The sequence below is a fragment of the Kryptolebias marmoratus genome, linkage group LG3 (assembly GCF_001649575.2).
Source record: "Kryptolebias marmoratus isolate JLee-2015 linkage group LG3, ASM164957v2, whole genome shotgun sequence".
NCBI lineage: Eukaryota > Metazoa > Chordata > Actinopteri > Cyprinodontiformes > Rivulidae > Kryptolebias > Kryptolebias marmoratus.
This window is the reverse complement of record NC_051432.1, coordinates 23771500-23792071: the sequence shown is the minus strand read 5'-3', so window position 1 is coordinate 23792071 and position 20572 is coordinate 23771500. Positions and strand designations below refer to the sequence as shown.

General features: G+C 40.4%; 2 protein-coding genes and 1 non-coding gene across 3 annotated transcripts; 1 reads left to right on the top strand and 2 right to left on the bottom strand.

Moving 5' to 3' along the window:
• Nucleotides 1–6104: 6104 nt before the first annotated feature.
• Nucleotides 6105–9697, bottom strand: LOC108236363 (keratin, type I cytoskeletal 13-like). Its single transcript, XM_017416951.3, has 8 exons — nucleotides 9230–9697; nucleotides 8956–9038; nucleotides 8714–8870; nucleotides 8000–8161; nucleotides 7780–7905; nucleotides 6454–6674; nucleotides 6342–6352; nucleotides 6105–6245 (listed from the first exon to the last, which is right to left on the bottom strand). The coding sequence occupies exons 1-8, from the start codon at nucleotides 9623–9625 to the stop codon at nucleotides 6154–6156; spliced, it is 1248 nt and encodes a 415-aa protein (XP_017272440.1). The 5' UTR covers nucleotides 9626–9697; the 3' UTR covers nucleotides 6105–6153.
• A 4891-nt stretch (nucleotides 9698–14588) lies between these two features.
• LOC108236410 lies at nucleotides 14589–17587 on the top strand. Its single transcript, XR_005232976.1, has 4 exons — nucleotides 14589–14891; nucleotides 14996–15140; nucleotides 15538–15673; nucleotides 15762–17587. It is a non-coding gene; the product is annotated as an uncharacterized LOC108236410 (transcript).
• A 425-nt stretch (nucleotides 17588–18012) lies between these two features.
• On the bottom strand, nucleotides 18013–20031 carry LOC108236409 (keratin, type I cytoskeletal 13-like). Its single transcript, XM_017417037.3, has 7 exons — nucleotides 19557–20031; nucleotides 19362–19444; nucleotides 19103–19259; nucleotides 18855–19016; nucleotides 18630–18755; nucleotides 18311–18528; nucleotides 18013–18214 (listed from the first exon to the last, which is right to left on the bottom strand). The coding sequence occupies exons 1-7, from the start codon at nucleotides 19965–19967 to the stop codon at nucleotides 18127–18129; spliced, it is 1245 nt and encodes a 414-aa protein (XP_017272526.1). The 5' UTR covers nucleotides 19968–20031; the 3' UTR covers nucleotides 18013–18126.
• Between the last annotated feature and the right edge of the window lie 541 nt (nucleotides 20032–20572).

Below are 20572 nucleotides of genomic sequence, written 5' to 3'. Positions count from 1 at the left end.
TTTCGTATCATTTCACATCTTGCTGCAACCATTCTCAGTCAGTTTAATAACCGAACGAGAGAGACAAGTAATGACTGTGTCTGTTCATGAAGGCTTCAGACTAAGATTAAGATGCTTTTTGCTGTCTGGATCCGTAGGATTGAGAGCAAAGTCTATATTATTGAATCTTTACCTAAAACAAACTGTGGCTCCCAAACATCCAGTAATGTCAAACCTTTAAGTAAACACATATCACTCGGTAGCCACAGCCTAATCAATCATTTAGATCTTTGGAAGCTTTGTTAGAGCTGTGTCATAATCTTAATATTTCAACACTTGTTTTAGTTGGAGATTTTTTTGACTCACACAGGCGTAATTAACCTTATGAGTCAGTGCAAACACTCCACCTACTCCTCGCTGTCTTTCAGGTCAGTGTAAAGATAAAACACGCCAATTAAGAAACTTTAGCCAAATATGATGCAATCGGCTCAGATGTGCAGGGACATTTTGAACTCCTGAACAAGTTTTCCTTTGTGAAGATGTATTTTTATCCAAACTAGAGTACACAGGTCAAACACTAACTACAAAACAAATTGGTTAAAAAAGAATCCGGAGTGATAAATAACTAATTGTTGGTAGCAGGGTGGGACTGAGAAGCAGACGCGGTTGTAACTGAGAGATTATCTGCATCAGTGAACATTAAATCCTGCATTCATTCTGTTCAGGTCTGGATACCCTTTTTTCCAAGCTGTAAAGAGTTTCTTTTTCTATTTAAAGACAGAAAGTTGAGACTTAATGAGAAGACGGCACCGTTCTTTAAGCCTTAGTAACTTTTCTGCAACCTTTTTATTGCCAACTTTGCTGCTCAGTCAAGTCCTTGGGGAGAGTTTTACGCACTGTCCACTCTTTTAACATCACATTAATATACCATGTGTTCTGTCCTACACATCTGTGATGTTATTTACTCTCTGCAGAGATAAATGGCTGCACTAGTCGCAAGCAAAGACAGCAAACATCACTGTACAGCTCACCAACCTGGACTTCATGTAGCTGGAGTATAGATGGAGGATCATCACCCAACTTCAAACTCATGTTAAAAACCAAGCTTGATGCTGCTGCTGTGTATTTATTTAGTTTATACTTTTAACCTCTTTATGCAATATATGTACTTGGTTATTGTAGTAAGCCATCCCACTGTGCTGCAACTGTTCAAAATTGTGAAAAAATATACAAAACCTTCCTGGACATTCATAGATCTGGACCTGAATCTGGACTTTTCTGTCACTCCCATGCTATTTAGTGCTCTACAGTTTTTGGAAACCAAACTGAGACAAGTTCGAGACACCCTCGACCACCGTGGGACTATTTTGAGAAAAGATTTGTCACCAAATATGTTTGAAATTCATGCAACAACACTGTGAGCCCCTGCAACTCACGTAACAAAACTAAGAACCCCTGTGAACATTTCAAAACGTTCTAACCCTCCTGCTGACCTTGGGTCAAAATGATCCAAGGGTAGCATCCTGTGTGCCTTTACTCTGATGTCATCATTGTGAGCCTATACTCTGAACAGTGTATGAAATAAAAGAAGAATTGTTGTCCCTCTTTTCCCGTTCAACCATACCGATGGAGTTGCTTGAGTTTATATGTTCCTTCTGTAAATAAATGACAGTGCCAAGAAAAATACACTACAAAATAAATTTTATTGGCAAAACCTTCGCTGGCGGTTTCCAAGCTTCTGCAACATTTACATTATTGTCCCAAAAGACCAAAGCCACCACAGTGTCACAGCTTGTCAGGACGGTTGCTTCACAACCAGAAGAGCTATGCTTTAATCTTGGCCGGGCTCAGTAGCCAGGCTCAAGTCTGAACTGGTCCAAATTTGTTGCAACAAAAAGGAATCACAACAGTCCTATTTTCATGTCAAATTTTAGTGGTAGACTCAAAAGAGACTTTGAATAATTTAGTTGATTTTACTTTTTCAACAAATACAGTCTGTTCATGTAAGGGGCTTCATAATGGAAGAGGTTATATTGTTACCATGGACACATCAAAATAATCCACTGTTTGTTTATAGCAGAGCAGCAGGGAGTTTTTGTATCACTACTCCTGCTTGAACCTCATCTATTGTTTTGAGTTCCTGACGGTCTGACTTTTTGCACCTGAACACAGATGAATCCCACACAGGAGAGTGGCGTTCACACCATCAGCTGCATCTCTCTGGAGCAAACTGGTTTTTACCTTTATAAATAGTTGGCACACGATGTGGGATATCAACAGAGCACATCGGTGTATTTTTGTTTCCGTCCACTGAGGTTTGTCGCTGCTTATTGCACAAGTGTAGCTGACAAAACGCAGCTCTGAGATCATCACATTGTGTCGCATTAACAGTTTTTTTAGTCTCTTTTAAATATATGGGTAATTTGGGTGAACACTATCCATGTTAAATACTTAAAACAAGTCCTCTTTTCCAGTGCTCAGAGTTTCTGCCAGAAGAAGAATGACACTGTTTCCTTTTCTTTATCTCAGGCCTTTATCAGTTCGGTGTTAGATTATAAGGAACGAGCAGCTAAAATGTTTCCATGTAAAGCTCTCAAACTGTTAAAGTCATCAGATTTTTTTTTCAGGCACAATTTAGACTTTCCTAATGTTTTTTAAGAACAGGCAAATACATAAAACTCAGCTGCACCCTGTCATTACTATAATTATCAAGTAGTAGACTGCTAAAAGGCTAAAGTGGCGTGTAATCATAGCAATATGCGTTAGCATGTGAGGCTAAAATTAGAAACATCTAGTCCATGTATTTATCACTTCTAAAGTGGACTATTGTAATTCTTTATTACCCAGAAGTCCAAAGATCTCATTGCTCCATATTTTCCTAACAGAGCACTTCGCTCTCAGACTGCAGGTTTACTTGTGGTTCCTGGAGTTTCCAAAAGGAGAAGCAGAGCTTTCAGTTATCAGGCTCATCTCTTGTTGAACCAACTTCCAGTTTCTGTCCATGAGGCTGACATCCTGTCTTCTTTAAGACCAGGATCGGGGTCCCTCCTGGGGTCTTGGGCTCTGGCCCTCACCCCTTATATCTGCCTCCGGTCTTGGGGGTCAGGTCTCAGCTGCTTCACAGTTGCTATTAAATGTTCTATTAGAGAAGCCTTACGCACTTATGCATGCTCACAACCACACACAAATAGATGNTGTGTATGCTGTGCTTTGTCATGTCCTTTACAGGGGAACAGACAGTGGTCAGGTGCTTGCCGTGTTGCCGTGTGCTCTCTTTGTGTATACATCTTATATTTTGTAGTCTTTCTTTCTTTCTCTTCTTTTTCTTTCTATATTATAATAATAATAAAAAAATAAATAATAATAATAATAATAATAATAATAATAATAATAATAATAATAATAATAATAATAAATATATGAATATATATATATGTATATGTATATATATATATATGTATATAATAAACACTCCACTTGATAATCACTAGAATAAATAGTTTTCAATAATGGTGTGGAGAGGATGGCTGTAAGGGGAGAAGGGAGGCCATTATAGAAAAAAAAAAGGAAAAAAAAAAAAAAAAATACCAGGATCAAGACTTTCCTTTTTGGGTTTCCTGATCTAGCCCTTAGTTCTGCTGGAGGACAAACTGACCACGTTTCCTCACCCTGCTGCTGTCTTTACTTGCTCTACTCTCTGTGTTTGTATTTGTAATTATTGCTGTCATTATTCTGTGTTTTTCTTTGTTTTTCCCACCATAGAAACTACACCTGGGGCAGTCATTCTGTGTTTGACTGCGTCCCTTTCCTGTCCACTCCCTGTCCTCTCGAACCCCAGCTGGTCGAGGCAGCCGGCCGCCCATCCTAAGCCTGGTTCTGCTGCACATTCACACCAATATCATAATGATGCTATTTTTTTATACTTTTCTCATGTTTTTCTTTATAAGCACAACTAAAAACACTTATTTTTGTCTGAACTGAGTATTCATTAGCAGGTGATAGGATGCTAACAGCCTAAAGTAACAGGAACTAGCATCATAGCAATAGCATCATGGTATTAATAGATTTGCATTAGCATAGAAATGCTATAATGCTAAAGGACAAAAGTAACATGGAGCCTATTATTATTATGCAATAGCATGAAAAATCTAATTTTTAACTTTAAACTTCTCCCACATTTTCATTTACAAGCAGAACTGATATTTATTTTTACAAGCAAGTGTTAAATCGTAGTGCAATACCAACGCCATGATGCTACAAGGTTAAACTCACATGGAACCTGCTGTTATCGTAGTGCTTATTTAAAGGTTAAATTGTAAACTTCTTCTGTGGGATTTATTTAAATTAACAAATTTCAAGTTAACATTTGACTTCTGATTTTTTTCCGGCCTGTTCAGAGGAATGTGAACGTCACTTTCAGTAAACTCTGAGCAGCCTTCCTTGCCCCACATTCTGTAAAAACTGGCACAGCTGTAAACCGGGGCTGACCTCCGTCACCCTGTATGTTTGCCAACGGCTGTGATGAAGAGTCTGCCTCTGTGAGTGCTCTGTCAATCAGTGCCAAACTTATTTGACTTTTAGCAAAGTTTTCATGTTCGGTGACCAAACCCTTTGCTGAAGAGTCTTGGCTGCAGACAGGCCGCTGTAACAGTTCAAACAGCAGAGATAGCAGCTTTGTGCTGAGAAACTCTGACTCACAGATGTGAACCTGTTTGGAGCAACATGGTCCTTAGAGTCGGCTGTGAATGCACCACACCCCATCCACAGACATTATCACATCCTGCTCAACTATTCACTCTGTATTGTGTGTTAATCTCTCACAGTGCAACATCTCAGACAAATATCCTGGACTGATTACTGTCTGAAAAGCTGCAGTTATGAGGTGTGAGCTCGTGTGAGACTACAATTCTGTTTGTTCAACTGTTTGTTTGCTCATTCCATGTGCAGCCAGTTTCTGCACATTAAAGTTAAACATTCACCCTTGGTGAACTTACTGGCTTTGCATATTGACTCAGTTTATATTCGTTCATGCGCCGCAGCAGGTGTGAATAAAACATTACCGGCGTACCTTGGCCTGTTCCCAAACTGCATTAGGTCATGGTATTTCACAACACACTTAATTTTACTTTAAGGGCTTCATGCCTGCTCTTAGCACTTCATTTCCTCAGTTTGACTTCATCTGCAGCTGATAGAGGTGTGTGGGAGAGTAAAGCATGAGTACCTTCAGGAATGTTTGTTTTAGCCATTCATGTTACACAAAAAATGTTTTTAAATATAGAAAGAATCAGCTGGAAATGGTAGGTGATGGGCTTGTGAAGCTCCACAAACGCAGCAGATTGTCACATTGCCACACCCTTTCCAGATGAGGTTTTTGGACCAGATGGTTGAGATTTTTAGCTGAATTGCTCCATCTAGTGTTGAATTATCAGTGTTGACACCACTGTCTGTTCACATATGATTTTATATTTAAAGAAAAGATGTTTAGGGTTGTCACTTGTTTATAGTGATTGCAAAGTAAGGAAAAAGTACATTTATTTTCTGTTTTTTTTTACACCTGAAATTGTGTATAATTGTTTATTTACTGATTTTCAGTATAAGTTTTTCTGATTGACTCCCACATAGTCAGGGAAGGTTGTGAGAAGAAAACAAATGTTTTTTTTTAAATGTGTCTCTGCTTTACTGTAATTGGAAAGGCAGATAAAGGTGGAGATAATGATGTTTTTAAAGTTGAGTGTTTTTAAGAACATAAAGGCATCCTTTTAGAAGATTTTACAGACTGAAAAAATGAAAACCTTTAAGAAAAGAATATGTTGTTTGTTCTCAATCTGCAACTGTTTAATGGAGTAATCTCTACTTTTGTTTTATTTCCCCTTTAAGTCCACCATTTTCTGTCATTTTAATCCCATTGAGAGCTTCCTAAAATCACATTTTTAACAATTTTTGTTTAAATTAGGACTTCAAGGCCACTGTGGAAATTGTGAGCAGCTATCCATGGGGAATAATCCAAAACTGAAGACGATCCCATCAGGCAGAGCTGCAGCTTGTGCTCAGTATTCATTAGCAGAACCTCATTTTTCATAACACTACTACTGTTCAAAGCATTTCACAAACAGACAATTAACAAGTATTTTTGCTGCAAGATCTTTATTGAATTTTGCTGATGGTTTCAACTTTTCACTGAATTTGATTCACGCCAACAGATTTGCTGGACTGAACGACCTTTCCGTCGATGACTGTCTCCTGCACAGTAATGACCTTTGTGATCACTGGAAAAAAAGAACAAGAAATAGGACTTGTCAGCAAATATTATTTCTAAAAGCTTTAAAATGTTCCTAATATTTTAAGAACAAAAAGCTTCTTACCTTGTTTTGAGCTGTCAATAGAAGAGAGACAAAAAAAAAGATATTAGTTGGCACCTCTGTCATATATTTTATTCATAATATTCTCATCATCTCTCCTATCATCGGGTCTCACCTGTCATCTTCTCCATCGAGCAGCCTCCTGTACTGCTCAATCTCGCTTTCCAGGCGGGTCTTCAGGTCCAGAAGCGTGCCGAATTCCTCGTTAAGTTTAGTCCTGTCGGCTTTGAGCTGAAGAGACTGATCCTCCTTGCTTGTGACCTCAAACTGGAAACCTGACAGTTTGTCACTATAGCGGACCTGAGTTTCTGCCAGGGTTCCTTCCAAAGATGATTTCTGTTGTGGTGGGAGAACAAAGATATGGGATTACTTTTCAGATGTATGAAAAAGTTATACACAGCCAGCGCTTAGGAAATATTTGCTTTGTTGCTATATGTGAGATAAATGGCACACGTCTATGGCTGGATTTCTGTTCAAATAAATAAAGCAAAAATAGGTCTGCAAGAATTAAATATGATGATTTGACATTTCTGCTCACTATCTTTGTTTATTTTTGTGAGTTGGTTCACGGAGATCACCAGCTGGTTGCAGCAATTCACCAGCAGAAAAAGAAGGATCAACAAAAAAACTAGTGAAAGGTTAAAGGAAGGATAACCAGCCATGAAATGAGAAAGTGATCCATTTTCACAGAGAGCGCAGAAAAAAATGAAATCTGAGATTTTTTAACACTTAAAACAATGTACTTTTTGGTTAGTCTTTTTTTACTATTCGCTTTTAGCTAATGTTCTGCTACATTTAGCAATAAGCTTGCCTTTTGCTACTTTAGATATAGGTACTTTTCTGCTACTTTTAGCTAACCTTTTGCCTGTATCCACTGTTAGCTATATTTTACTACTTTTAGCCTTAGGCTAGGTTTTTGTAACTTTTATTTTTTAGACAGCCTTTTGCTCTTTTTAGCCCTTTTGCTAATTTTGGCTAGCCTTTTTCTGCTTTTAGCTTATAGTTAGCATTTTGCTACATGTAGCTTTTAGCTAGTTTTTTCATTCTTTTAGCTTTTAGAGAGTGTGTTGTTCTTATATCTTTTAGCTGTTGTTCTGCTTTTTTTAGCATTAACATCTAATTTTTTTTAACAAATTCATTAAGCACTCAGCATTCACGATGCGTTTTTGCAGAAAATGTAATTTTTCTAGTTTTCAGCTATCATTTTCTTAAACCAAGAGTTGATCTAAATCACCTGATTTGAATCAGTGGGTGATTAACAGGCTTCTGTGTAACATGAAGAGGGAATTAAACCACTGAATCAGGTGTGTTGGAGCAGGGAAACAAGGAATACATGCAGGATAGTGGCCCTCGTGGACCAGGATTGGACACCCCTGATCTAAATCATCCTGAACTCAAACTGAGTTTTGAAAACGTGGGTTAGTTTGGGGGTTGGACGTACCATGCTCAGCTCGGACTGCAGTTCAATCTGAAGCCTCTGGAGGACGGACTTCAGGTCTTTAACCTCTGTGCGCTGCGTCATAAGACTGTCTGAACTTTCTTTAACTTCCACCTCCACAGTTGCAATCTGAGCAGAGACACAACATCACACACACGTTACAACTCCAGTCAGCTCTTTAAAAGTCATTTGAACTGTAAAATTTTGTGACTTCACTTCTCACCTTGTTTTGATACCATGCCTCCAGATCCTTGCGATTCTTGGCAATCAGAGACTCGTAGTGTTCCCTTATCTCTGTCATGACCTGGTTCAGGTCCACAGGGGAAGGAGCATCCACACTAACATTAACCTGACCACCTATCTGGTTTCTCATCGCAAGCAGCTCCTGCAGGGGATAAGGGGAACATTTCAATCCTTCAGTGCAAAAACTCAAAATAATCTTTGTTTTATTTGGATTAAATGGAGTGCTGATGCTGTATTACATGAATGTTTTTGGTTGTTTGATCTGATCTGTGGGTTAGAGGTGTTGTGCAAACAGAAACAATGAGCTAATGGAAGAAGAGAAGAATACATGGAAATGGGCAGAGAGAAGAGGGGCAGCACTGGGAAAAGCATGAAGCAACAGAGAGGTTTTTGAAAACAGTAACCTAACACAGTATTTCCTCTGTTTAATCAGGAGTAAGACAGAGGTCATGCATTTGCTCAGTACACAATAGAAGGATAAGACAAATTGAGACAGTTTGATCATACAGTAAACAGCTGCCACTGGAAACATGAATGACTTTGAACTGTGTTCAATTAATCATAGATGTAGTAACTTATTTTCAGGTTCTGTGCAGAGACTTCATAGACAGACGTGTTGACGCAGCCTACCAAATCAATAAGTTAATGAAACTGTTGCACTGTTACTTGCTACCTATTCTGACTGATATCTTACCTCCTCATGGTTCTTTTTCATCATGATGAGCTCTTCCTTGTAAGACTCGTACTGAGACTCCAGGTCCATTTTGATCAGATTCATTTCATCCAGCATCCTCTTCAGTCCAGCTATGTCGCCCTCTACAGCCATCCTCATGCTCATCTCATTCTCATACCTGAGGGGACAGAACAGGTCAGAGAGGTTCATTCTCTGATGTATGTGTGAAATATCACTTCAGTGACAGGAGAGAAAACACTCACTTCATTCTAAAATCATCAGCAGCCAGTTTGGCATTGTCAATATCCAGGACGACCTTAGAGTTGCTCACGAGGGCAGCCCGAATCTGAGAAAAAGTCACAGATGTCAGCTGAAAACACGCTTCAGCTCAGATTTCTTAAAGTTTATTAGAGACGTACAACATGTTTCTTAAATGAAATATATAAAATGGTTCAGGCGTCCTAACATGAAATACAGATCAACAGATCCCTCAGTGAAAGGATGGAGAAGAAACCCCTGCATATCGTTGCCTCTCACCTTGTCCTGCAGCTCCTGGATGATGACATAGTAGTGGCTGTAGTCGTGGGTGGTCACAGTTTTGCTTTCGTACCACTCTCTGATCTGCTTTTCCAGGAGCTGGTTCTCCTTCTCCAGCTTGTGCACCTTCTCCAGGTAGGAGGCCAGACGGTTGTTCAGGTTCTGCATGGCGGCCTTCTCAGTTTCGTCAACGTGAAGGTCAAGTCCCTCAGTGTTGCCCAGGCCAAGGGAACCCCCAAAGCTCTTATAGGATAAGTTATAGTTATCGGTTCGGCCTTGTGCAGGCAAAAAGCATACGGATGTGGAGGCACGGGTGCCCCGACCTCCTGCTCCGCCATAGACACTGACGGTCTTCTGGCTGACATTCTGGCTGTAGGATCTGGAGCTAAAAGACATGTTGAAGAGTCTCGATCAGGTCGAAGGATGCTGAAGGATCACAGGAGTTGATCTGCAGTAGCGAGTATCACCTGGTCTCCTTGGTTATATAGCTGCCACATGCAGCAAAGGGGGAAGGACTTGAAGTTTTAGCTGAAAGGGTGGAATGCAGTTGACAGATTATTCCACATTTTACTATGCTATCTCTTCATCACCCTGGGTGTGGTAATCAATGGGAGGTGGGTTGCTTTCATATTTTCAGGTCAAACTTGTGACTCCACATTTTCTTGTTTCTGCACTGAAGGGCAGTGATTGCATTATTCTTTCACCAGTTGCTTTTAGGTGTTAAGACACGAGAAAACGCCATACATGACATCTGCAGCCTTATTGAGCACACCAGTGACAAAAACAACACATACCAGTGACAATTTTGAGCCCTGTGAAACCTGGGCCCGGAGGGGGAAAGGCGACCGCAGTTCATTTTTCTCACGTAAGCTAGAGAACGTATGTTTGGGAGCATGTTCTGTAAAGTTTAAATGATGCAAATTAGCTGATAAAATCATAAAAAATTAAACAGGGCAGCGACCGAAAACACTCGGCCACCTTTTAACCTCCTCTTTGACTTCGGGACCACCAAAAGGAACTGAGGGGGAGGGAACATACAGCTGGAGCAGGTAGGGCAGATACTGTGGAGTGAGACCCTGCATGCATTTAAAAACAAATAAACAATCTTTAAAATCAATCAAACTGGAAGCCAGCGTTGTGACGCTAAAATTGGATGTGGTTCTTGTTTTCTGGTACCAGTTAAAAGTCGGGCAGCAGCGTTCTGAACCAGCTGGAGTTCACTGACATCCATTTTCTAATTTCTCCGACACAGTCCAGTAGTTCGTTCACAGAGTCATGATTATCCTGTTTTTGTGGCATATAGATTTGGGTGTCATCTGAATAAAAGAGGAAGGCAATATCGTGTTTTCGGAGAATAGATCCGATAGGGAGTAGGTACGAAGAAAAAAGAAAAGGAGCCAAGTATAGAGCCCTGAGGCACTCCGCAAGTAAAAGGCGCTACAGAGGACTCAGCAGCTCCAACATGGACACAAAAATTATCTTTGTTAAATAGGATTTAAACTAGTTTACACCCTTTGCTATTAATTATTGGAGTCAGCTTTGTCTGTTACCAAAATATCTCATGAACCCCTGGGTGGATGTGTATAAAACTTTCAAAGTAATCATTGAAAAAAACTTTTACAACTTATTAACCTTTGGAGTCACCACATCTAAGCAGCCTTATAAACACAAAAACGGCTATAACTCAGCACATTTTAACAGATTTTATGCTAAAATTTTTCATGGTAGCAGCTGCGAGTCATTCGTAACACGTTCATACTTGGAGTGCTCACAGATTGCACAATATCTTGCATGACGTTATTGTCAAGGTTTGGCTAAAATAAATATAACTCCATCGTTTTTGCAACAGTACATGATTTTAGTTTAAAATCTGGCATGAAAAGAGCAACATGTGCTAAACCTTTAATATTTACTGGCGTCTTACTAACTAACGTGCTTATGGAAAACCTAGTTTTGAGTATTAGTGGAATATTTTATTTATTTTAGGGCCTCTGTTGCAAAGAAAAAGGCTAAAAAAAAAGTGGAGAAACTGTTGTCTTCCATCCTCAAGTGTAATGTAAGCTCACTAAAACACATCTTGCTTGTTGTATTTCTCATTCTGCCCTCCTTGTGAGTGTTGTAGTTTCTCGTTTCAGTGAAGAGTTATCGTTTATATGCTTTTAAACATCATAGCTCGGTGGTCAGTGCTGCTGTCTTGTAATCCCGAGGCTGCAGGTTTGAGCCCACGTTGTGGCAGGAAGGGCATCTGGTGCAAAACTATTGCAGAATATTTCGTGCGAATTTTCTCACAGTGGCTACTCGGGAAGGAAGGAGCACCTGAAACAACCACATAGCTAGAATGTCACAGTGACTTTTTTTGTAAATTGTTTTTAACTTTCTCAGTCAGCAGCCCTGTTGATGAGCAGGGTGAGGCCAGAACTAACGATGACTGACAGTTTCATTATCACCTGCAGAATCCTGCTCAGTCTGTTTTTTTTCAACACAGCAATTAAACAAATACCACTGAAGCCATGTAAGACTTTTATAAGTTAACAAAGGATTTATGATGGAGTGCATAGCTCAGTCATTTTACCTGTTTTTCAGAATTTGGACTGAAGGGGTTTTGTTGGTTAGACGGTGCACAATAGAATAAATTACTACAAATATAAATAAATTAGTACTAAAAAGTGGCAGAAAGGAGTGTGAAGTGACCGGCATGATGATGAGGATCAGCTTCCCAAATCTGAAGTCACATACCTCGGTCTACGTTACCAACCACACCTGTGGTCATAAACTCTGGGTAGGGACCGAAAGAATGAGATCTTAGATACAAGCGTTTGAAATTAGTTTTCTTCACAGGGTAGCTGGGCTCTCCCTTTGAGATAAGGTGAGAGGTTAGTAATCCTGGAGGGGCTCAGATTAGGGCTGTTGTTCCTCCACATCGAGAGGAGCCAGTTGAGGTGGTTCAGGCATCTGGTAATGACGCCTCCCTAGGGAGGTGTTCTGAGTATGTCCAACTGGGAGGAGACCCCAGGGAAGACCCAGGACACACTGGAGAGACTATGTGTCTCGATTGGCCTGGGAACACCTTGGAATCCTCCTGGAAGAGGTGGAAGAGAGGGCTATGGAGAGAGATGTCTGGGCTTCCCTGCTCAGGTTGACTCCGTGACCCAACTCTGGAACAAGCAGCAGATAATGGATGGATGGATGGATGGATGGATGGATGGATGGATGGATGGATGGATGGATGGATGGATGGATGGATGGATGGATGGATGGATGGATGGATGGATGGATGGATGGATGGATGGATGGATGGATGGATGGATGGATGGACAGACAGAAGGACAGACGGCTGGACGGCTGGATAAATATATACAGAAAGGAAAAAATATATTAGCAAATTTAAAACTAAAGCAGTATTTTAAAAAATACAGAAGTGCAGTGGCAAACAGAGTTTCAATTGTACGTGTTTGTAGTGAGGAATAAAGTCTTCTCCTGTTTTACTTAATTAAACTGTTACACAATCATTCGTAAAACAACATTTTTAAAATGTTTTTATGACAACAAAGAGGAGTTGAGAACGAACCTCCCCGTGCTTCAGTTGTGAGCCATGAAGGTCGTTAACTCTCCAACCAGATGCCACCTGCCACCACAGACTGTTAGATCTCCAATATATTACTGCACAGGTAAATTACCTGAGCTTCCAGTAAAAACAAAAAAAGACATTTATCTTTTGTGCAATCATCCCCAAAAACATGCATAATTCAATTTCTCATTGAAGCTTTAAACCACCCGAAGATAAATGTCAATTTCTTTATTTACACCTTCTCAGAACTGTCATTTGATGCTAAAATTGGGACTAAAGAAGCATTTTCTTTAAACTGAAGTTAAGTTTTGTAATCTCACCTTCCTCTTTCTAAAGCCTCGAGGGCTTGTCTTTGAACTAAGTAACTGAGCAGCCTGATCGACTCGGCAGGCTTGAACCACAGCTTTTTTTCTTTGTACTTAATCCTTTTTAACATGTTTTTTTTTTTGCTTTAAGTTGTAAAATGTTGTTCTGCTTGAATCCCTCTGGAAACAGCCTCAGGAAATCCTGCTGATTCTCTTCCTGATTAGAGATGCCAGAGTTTGGTTTGCACGCCGAGGTTTGTCGGGTGTAGTAATCATGAATTATGTAAAAATAATTTTGTTTTAATTGGAGAGATTTAGTGGTTTGTTTTACCTGCTGTGAAATGTCAAAATGCTGATGTGGAAACAATTTGTTGAATTATCCCGTTCAGAATCAGAACTGTTTATTTAAGTATTTTTGACATTATGACAGACGTCTGTACTCTTACTTTAGGCATCAAACTGCTTCTGAATTGTTCAAAGAAATTCAGCTTAAGGCAAACATCTGCAGCTTCTCAGCTTTGTTTCTGCTGCTGAGAACAAATTACACTCCTGAAGCGGACGAATAAAGTTAGATCAAAATATTTACTTCTTGACTTTTGTCAGCAAATTAAATCCTAACTAGAAACGTTTTGCATTTTCTGTGTAAAGGCTGAGGGCTGAATGACTGCTGAAATTTGTTGAAGATGCTGAAACTTATTTGTTAAAGTGAAAACAAGCAGAACAAAAGATAAACTGGGCAGAACAGTGAAAAAATAAGCTTACCTCAACAGCAGCTAAAAGGTCAAATTAGCTGAATTGTTGGTAAAAGTTAAAATGGGCAAAACTGTTGCAAAAAGTTTAAATTTGCAAAAAACAAAAAAGCTTTGCAAAAAAATGAATTAGCTGAACTCTAGCTAAAATTTGTCAAATCATATTTAAAACCTTATGTCAAAATAAGAAAAGACCAAATTGTTTAAATACGCTGATTTCAAAAGGAACAATGTTTTGAAGCAATTGAAGAAATCTCCATGTATTTCTAAGGGGAATTTCATTTGAAATAAAGTAAAGTATAAAAGGTACAAATACTTTTCCCAGTCAAACTGAACATTTTGATGAATGGGTAAAGAAGTGAAAGTAGTTTGAAAGAAACAATAATCATGAAACTATATTTAAATGATTAAATGTGAAAACTTGGAGGGAAACTTTTCTAAGCACTGGATGTCCCGTCATTCGTTGTGATTTTCTCGAGTTAAAACTCTGAACTTTGTGTCAGTGCTTTTGGATTCAGTAATGAACTTCCCTGACAGTTTCTGTCACAAACTGAAAACAAATTCTGCTTTGACAGATTATGGCGACACAAAGGTGTGGTTCCTCCTCCTGACAGGCCTCAGTCCTTTATCAGATGTGGATTCCGCAGGGTTTTTCTCTGAGGGTGTGGGTGTTTTATGGCAGGGCTAGAAACACCTTTCAGCCCTTAAATGATAAAGATCTGTTTAGCTCTGATTGGAGAAAGGATTGTTTTGAAAGGGAGAAAGTAGTGCTGCGAGCCGTTCGTGGGTTTCTGCATCACTTGTTTGACTTGTTTGATCACTTAGCGGGGGTGGGATTGCACAACTTTCTGAAAATATTAAGCATGGACAGTCTTTAAGTTAGGGAACAACTCTGAGATATAAATGTTTTAAACCTGAACTTATCCATGTTTGATATAAATCTTGATCAAGGCCTAACATTTCTTGAAGGGATGCATGTTGCCTGCTGCCGTTCAGGCCAGTGGCTGCGCAAAACTGGCTACTGAGGATTCAAACATGCAGTAAGCGTTTTTTAATCCTGCTACTGAAGTGATATTTCACTCATGCATCGGAGCGTGACCTCAATGAATCACTGAAACCTCCCTGGCCTGTTCTGTCCTCGCAGGTATGAGCCTGAACGGAACACGAGGTTGGCTGAGGACAGCGGTAATGTTTCACAGAGGAGCACCCTGGACGGACTGAACCTGGAGGGTCGGTCTGAGTCGCTGAGGGGTGAGCTCATCATGCTGAAGAAGAAGAACCACAAAGAGGTAAGAGTGCAGCTAAGATGGGGAGCAACAATAATTTCAACCACTTATCGTTCTGTTGTGCCCAAAACTAATCAGTATTCATGCATGACTTCTGTTTTACCCCTGATAAAACAGAGGAAATACTGTCAGATTACCGTTTTCAACAACATCTCTGTTGCTTCGTGCTTTTCCCAGTGCTGCCCCTCTTCTCTCTGCCCATTTCCATGTATTCTTCTCTTCTTCCATTAGCTCATTGTTTCTGTTTGCACACCACCTCTAACCCACAGATCAGATCAAACAACCAAAAACATTCATGTAATACAGCATCAGCACTCCATTTAATAAAATAAATAATAAAACAAAGATTCTTTTGAGTTTTTACACTGAAGGGTTGAAATGTTCCCCTTATCCCCTGCAGGAGCCGCTTCTGCTGAGGACTGAGATCGGTCTGAGGATTCTCCTTCCTCTGTGTATCAGAACCAGGTCATGACAGAGATGAGGGAACACCACGAGGCTCTGATCGCGAGGATCCGGAGGTGCGGTATCAGACCAAGGTGAGAAGTGAAGTCACAGGTTAGTTCGAATGACTTTGAAAGAGCTGACTGGAGTAGTAACGTATGTGTGTGATGTATTTCTGCAAAGATTTTAGTTGTGGAGAAGGAGGAAAACATCAGTTCAGACACTTTTGTCAGGAGAAGCACAGAGGTTAAAGAACTAAAGATCACCCTCCAGTGGCTCGAGATCAAACTGCAGTCCCAGCTGATCATGGTATGTCCAACCCTCTAACATCGTCCACATTTTCAACACTGCGCATGTTAAAATGTCCCAGTTCCTAAAAACCTATCGCTGAAAAATAAGCCCATAACGTTGTTCTCCTTCCATAACGGAAAGCATCCATAGGAGGAACCCTGACAAAAATTCAATACAGATCATGCAGTCAAAATACTGTGTTTTATTGTGACTTATTTTTCAATGATTACTAATTTTGAATGGTACAAATACTGTACCAGGAAAAGTGCATTCCTCTGGATGTTTATAGAGAATTAGTGTTTTTATGTCTTCATGCACGTTTTAACAAAAACATGATCCAAACACATCAAGAGAAGGATTTTCTTTACACAGCAGAAGGAAAACAGACTCAGACTGCTTGTAACAGGAGGAGTTGTAGTATTTACTGCTTCACTGCAGTCTACACTGTTCATTTACTGCTAAAACATCAACCTTTTACAGCTAATTTTCCCTGCCTCCCTCATGTGCTCTGATTCTCACCACGAGGATATGAACACAAGTTTCTCCTCGCCTCGTTGATCCGTGCACGTTCTCCTAAAGGAGCCACACCCCTCTGCACTACCACAGTAGGAAACACACTTTATTTTAATTGATTTAATTTTATTTTAATTGATGTGTCATTAATTGCCTTCCAGATAATCTATTAACAAACTGTTAAAGTCATTCATTCCTTTGAATCCAGTGTGGTGAAGCAATGACACAACACAGCACTGAACATATGGCTTTTGATGAATTAATTATTCAATCAATCAAGTAAACAGTTTTTATAGTTAGCTACTAGCTACTGAGCTAGTAAATTAGCTATTCAAATTCCCAACATATGACTACTGTTTAATCAATCAATCAGCTGTAAAACCCCCACATTTTGACAGACATTTGTTTAAACAGCAGTTTTATTATTATTATTAGTAGTAGTAGCAGTAGAAGTAGTAGTGTTACTTGATGTTGTTATTTTTATCATTATTATTATAACTATTATTATATTCTGGTTGAAATGACTTTTCTTTAGTATTTCTGTTAGTTGTTTAACTCAGAGCTCCCTCTGTTGGTGTAAAAAACAGATTTTGTTATTTAAAAGCTTTTGTGTGTTAAAACATTTTCTCTACATATTCTTATGTTTGTAAAGTTTACTTGTGTTGTTTTAGCTAATTTGGTTTAAGCTAACACTTTTTTGTAAGTATTATAAGGAGCCAGGACATATCCCAGCATGCACCGGGTGAAAGAAGATGTGTTTTCATATATTCCCTAAAAACAAGTGAGAAACAATAAATAAAGTTTAACCAGTTGGTGAAACAATAAAGAAGTTTGATGCAACTGTCTTACATCCAACCAAGCAAAAATATAACATTTAAAGAGTGATTTGATGTATTTCATTGACTAAAATGCAAACATTCTGTTAAAGAAGGCAGCTCGTCCTCCTGAGTGCTGAAACTGAGACTCTGAGGATTTTTATGAGGCATAATATCGTGGTTCTGCAGTTAGACTCATAAGAAACTGAGCCTCGAGTGGAAGAATTTCCTCTGATTTTGAGCTGAACAATGAGCAGCCTCTTCTTCACAGCTTGATTTATCTCCTCTGGCCTGTTTTGATTCTTAACCCCTCGCCGCTAAAGACGAGTGTCTGTGCTGTTAGCAAAATATCTCGTTGATCACTGAACAGATTTCAGCTGAACTCTTTGTTTGCACATCTACAACTTAAAAACGTTTGGTCAACCAAAGATGGCTGCCACAGCTATTCAATCTTAGCCAACACAGAAATGGCTATATGTTTGTGAATTTCACAGATATGAGCTAAAATCTGGTGAAATCCACAGCACGTACTCCAAGTGCTAACAGATTACGCAAGGTGTTGTAACATCAAATATCAATATGCATCATCGTATGACTATAATATAAATAAATCAAAGACATTTTAATCTCAGCCTGGAGCTATAATGATGTACTTCAGAGCAGAGTTTAAACTGGAGGCATTCCAAAATACAAACGTTTGTAGATGTAACAAGTACTCAGAGCAGCTTTTATCAGGTCGGACAGGAAATGTGTTTTGCTTCTGGCACTGTCACGGGATTATGTAAAGGTATGCACACACAAATGAGACGAAGATGCAGTTGGCAAACTGAGAGGCTTTTATTGTGTCACATTGTTTTTTTTAAAGGAAGTGGTGTAAATGACCCCATGCCTCCAGGTGCCGCCTCGTGTTTTCTGCGTGAAGCATGTTTTCAGGTTCTGGATGACAGTTTGCTGTCCTTAACCTCCTCTGTGTAGACTACCACCTTTTTAACCGAGCTGCTGCCTGAACCGCCAGTACTGTGGAGAGGCAGAGACATACAGAGGGTTAAAACCAGCCGGAGGATTAAATGAAGAGGTTTCAGAAATGATTTGTCTGTTTTATGCGGCCCTTACCCGGCCTCTCCGTCCAGCAGCCTCCTGTATTCAGCGATCTCCATCTCCAGCCGTGTCTTGATGTCGAGCAGTATCTCGTACTCTTGGTTCTGTCCCTTCATGTCGTCTCTCAGCCTCTGCAGCTGATCCTCCAGACTTACCACCTGCATCTGGAGCTCTTGGAGCTTCTGGGCATATCGGGCCTTTACCTCACAAAGATTTTCTTCCAGCCTCGCTTTCTGAAGAAATGAGGGAGGCAAAGAGGAAACAGATTTAAAACAACTGACACATGCACATGATGAGGTAAAGAGGAGTAAAATGCCAGCTCAGGATCATTTACCATGCTAAGTTGCGACTGTAATTCAATCTCAAGGCCTTGCAACGTGCGACGGAGCTCGGTGATTTCTGTTTTGGACGTTTGCAGGTTCTCTGTGCTCTCCGCCACCTCTTTGTTAAGTTCCGCTGACTGCAGGAGACGTGAGAAAATGTCTGAGCAACGAATCCAAGTAACCTTTGAACAAATCTAGGGTAAACTATTCAGCTGAGACGGCCATTATTTACTCACCTTTGTATCAAACCAGGCTTGAAGTTCTCTCTGGTTCTTCGCAGCCACCGCCTCGTACTGCTCACGGATCTCAGACATAATTTTGTTCAGGTCTACCTGCGGCTTGGCGTCCACCTCCACGTTGATCTGACCGGACATCTGGTTCCTCATCGCTGCCATTTCCTGTTGAATCGACACGTTTGCTTTGTTGAGTTGTTCGAGAAAGGTTTTTATTGAGCGGGAGATGAACTTGAACGTTTGCCACCAACCTCCTCGTGGTTCTTCTTAAGGAAGATCAGCTCCTCTTTGAAGCCTTCTATCTGCAACTCCAGATCGGACCGGGCCAACGTCAGCTGATCCAGAACTCTCTTTAGCTCAGCAATATCTGCCTCCACTGACTGACGCATACACAGCTCGTTCTCATACCTGCGGGGCAGAAAAAACATTTCCATCTTAACAACTATCCTTTACTTTTTTCAAGCTTGTTCAGTTTTTCCAACATTTTTTTTTCCTCTTTCTGGTACTTACTTGGTCCTAAAGTCATCTGCTGCCAGCTTTGCGTTCTCATTGGCCAAAAGGACGGTTCCATTTTTCTGAATAGCTTCCCTGATCTGTTAGATACAGGAAAGTTTCTCATTAATGATTGTAAATTACTCATTAATATGTCAACATAATATGTCTGAATTGGGTGCTTTGGTGATTCATTCAGAGCTTGTACGTCACCTTTTCCTGCAGCTCAGCGATGGTGGCCTCATAAGCTGAGTAGTCCCGGGCTTTGGGGCCAGTTTTCTTCTCCAGATACTCTCGAATCTTCAGCTCCAGGTCGGCGTTGGCCGCCTCAAGTTTGCGCACCTTCTCCAGGTAGGTGGCCAGACGGTCGTTCAAGTTCTGCATGGTTGCCTTCTCGTTGGCCCCAACGTGGAGGTCCATTTCACCCCCTGCGCCAAAACCGTAACTCCCACCTGCACTGCCTCCAGCTCCAAAGCCCCCAGAGGCAGAGGAGATTCTCAGCCCGATTCCACCTGCGCCACCGTACACACTTGAAGCGTACTGCGCCTTCACCCTGGATCCACCCGGGCCTCCCAGGGAGCGCCCGGAGTAAGAGCTGGACATGGTGCTGGTTCTGTTCATCATGGTTGAGACGGCTCGGGAGGTCTGCCTGCCTGGGAGGGAAGGAGATGACTGAGATGGAAAAGCTCTGCCTCTGCCCCCTTTTTATCCTCCAGTGTGGGTGGAGCCGTCCAAACCTGATATGAACAAGATGAGCCAAAATGGGTGCAAAATCCCACCCATCTCACACAGAAAAAAGCTGCTTTTTGTTCGCCCATGAGAAGTTGAAGCTTATTCTCCAAATCAGCTCTAACTGTGCAGCATTAACTCACAAAACTCATTAAGACTTGTAACATTCATTCATTAGATTGCATATTTATTCTGATGCTTCGTTTGGTGCATGAGGACAAAGCTTTTTTCTTCCTCCTTTTGCAAAATATTTTGTTAATGATGAAACAGCCACACCCGTTACTGTTTGTGGTTCACTTAAATCTGGCAGGGTTTAAATCTTGTCATCGACCTGACAGGAGTTTAACCTTGTGGAGTTTGTTCTATCATTCATGCAGACGACAGTCATGCAGTTCAGCCCAAACCTGTTTCAGTACCAAGGCAATAAATGATACAAACAGAGTAAAATGAAACGGCATGTGACTTTGCATTGGATCTGAGGTAACAGATACACACTTTGT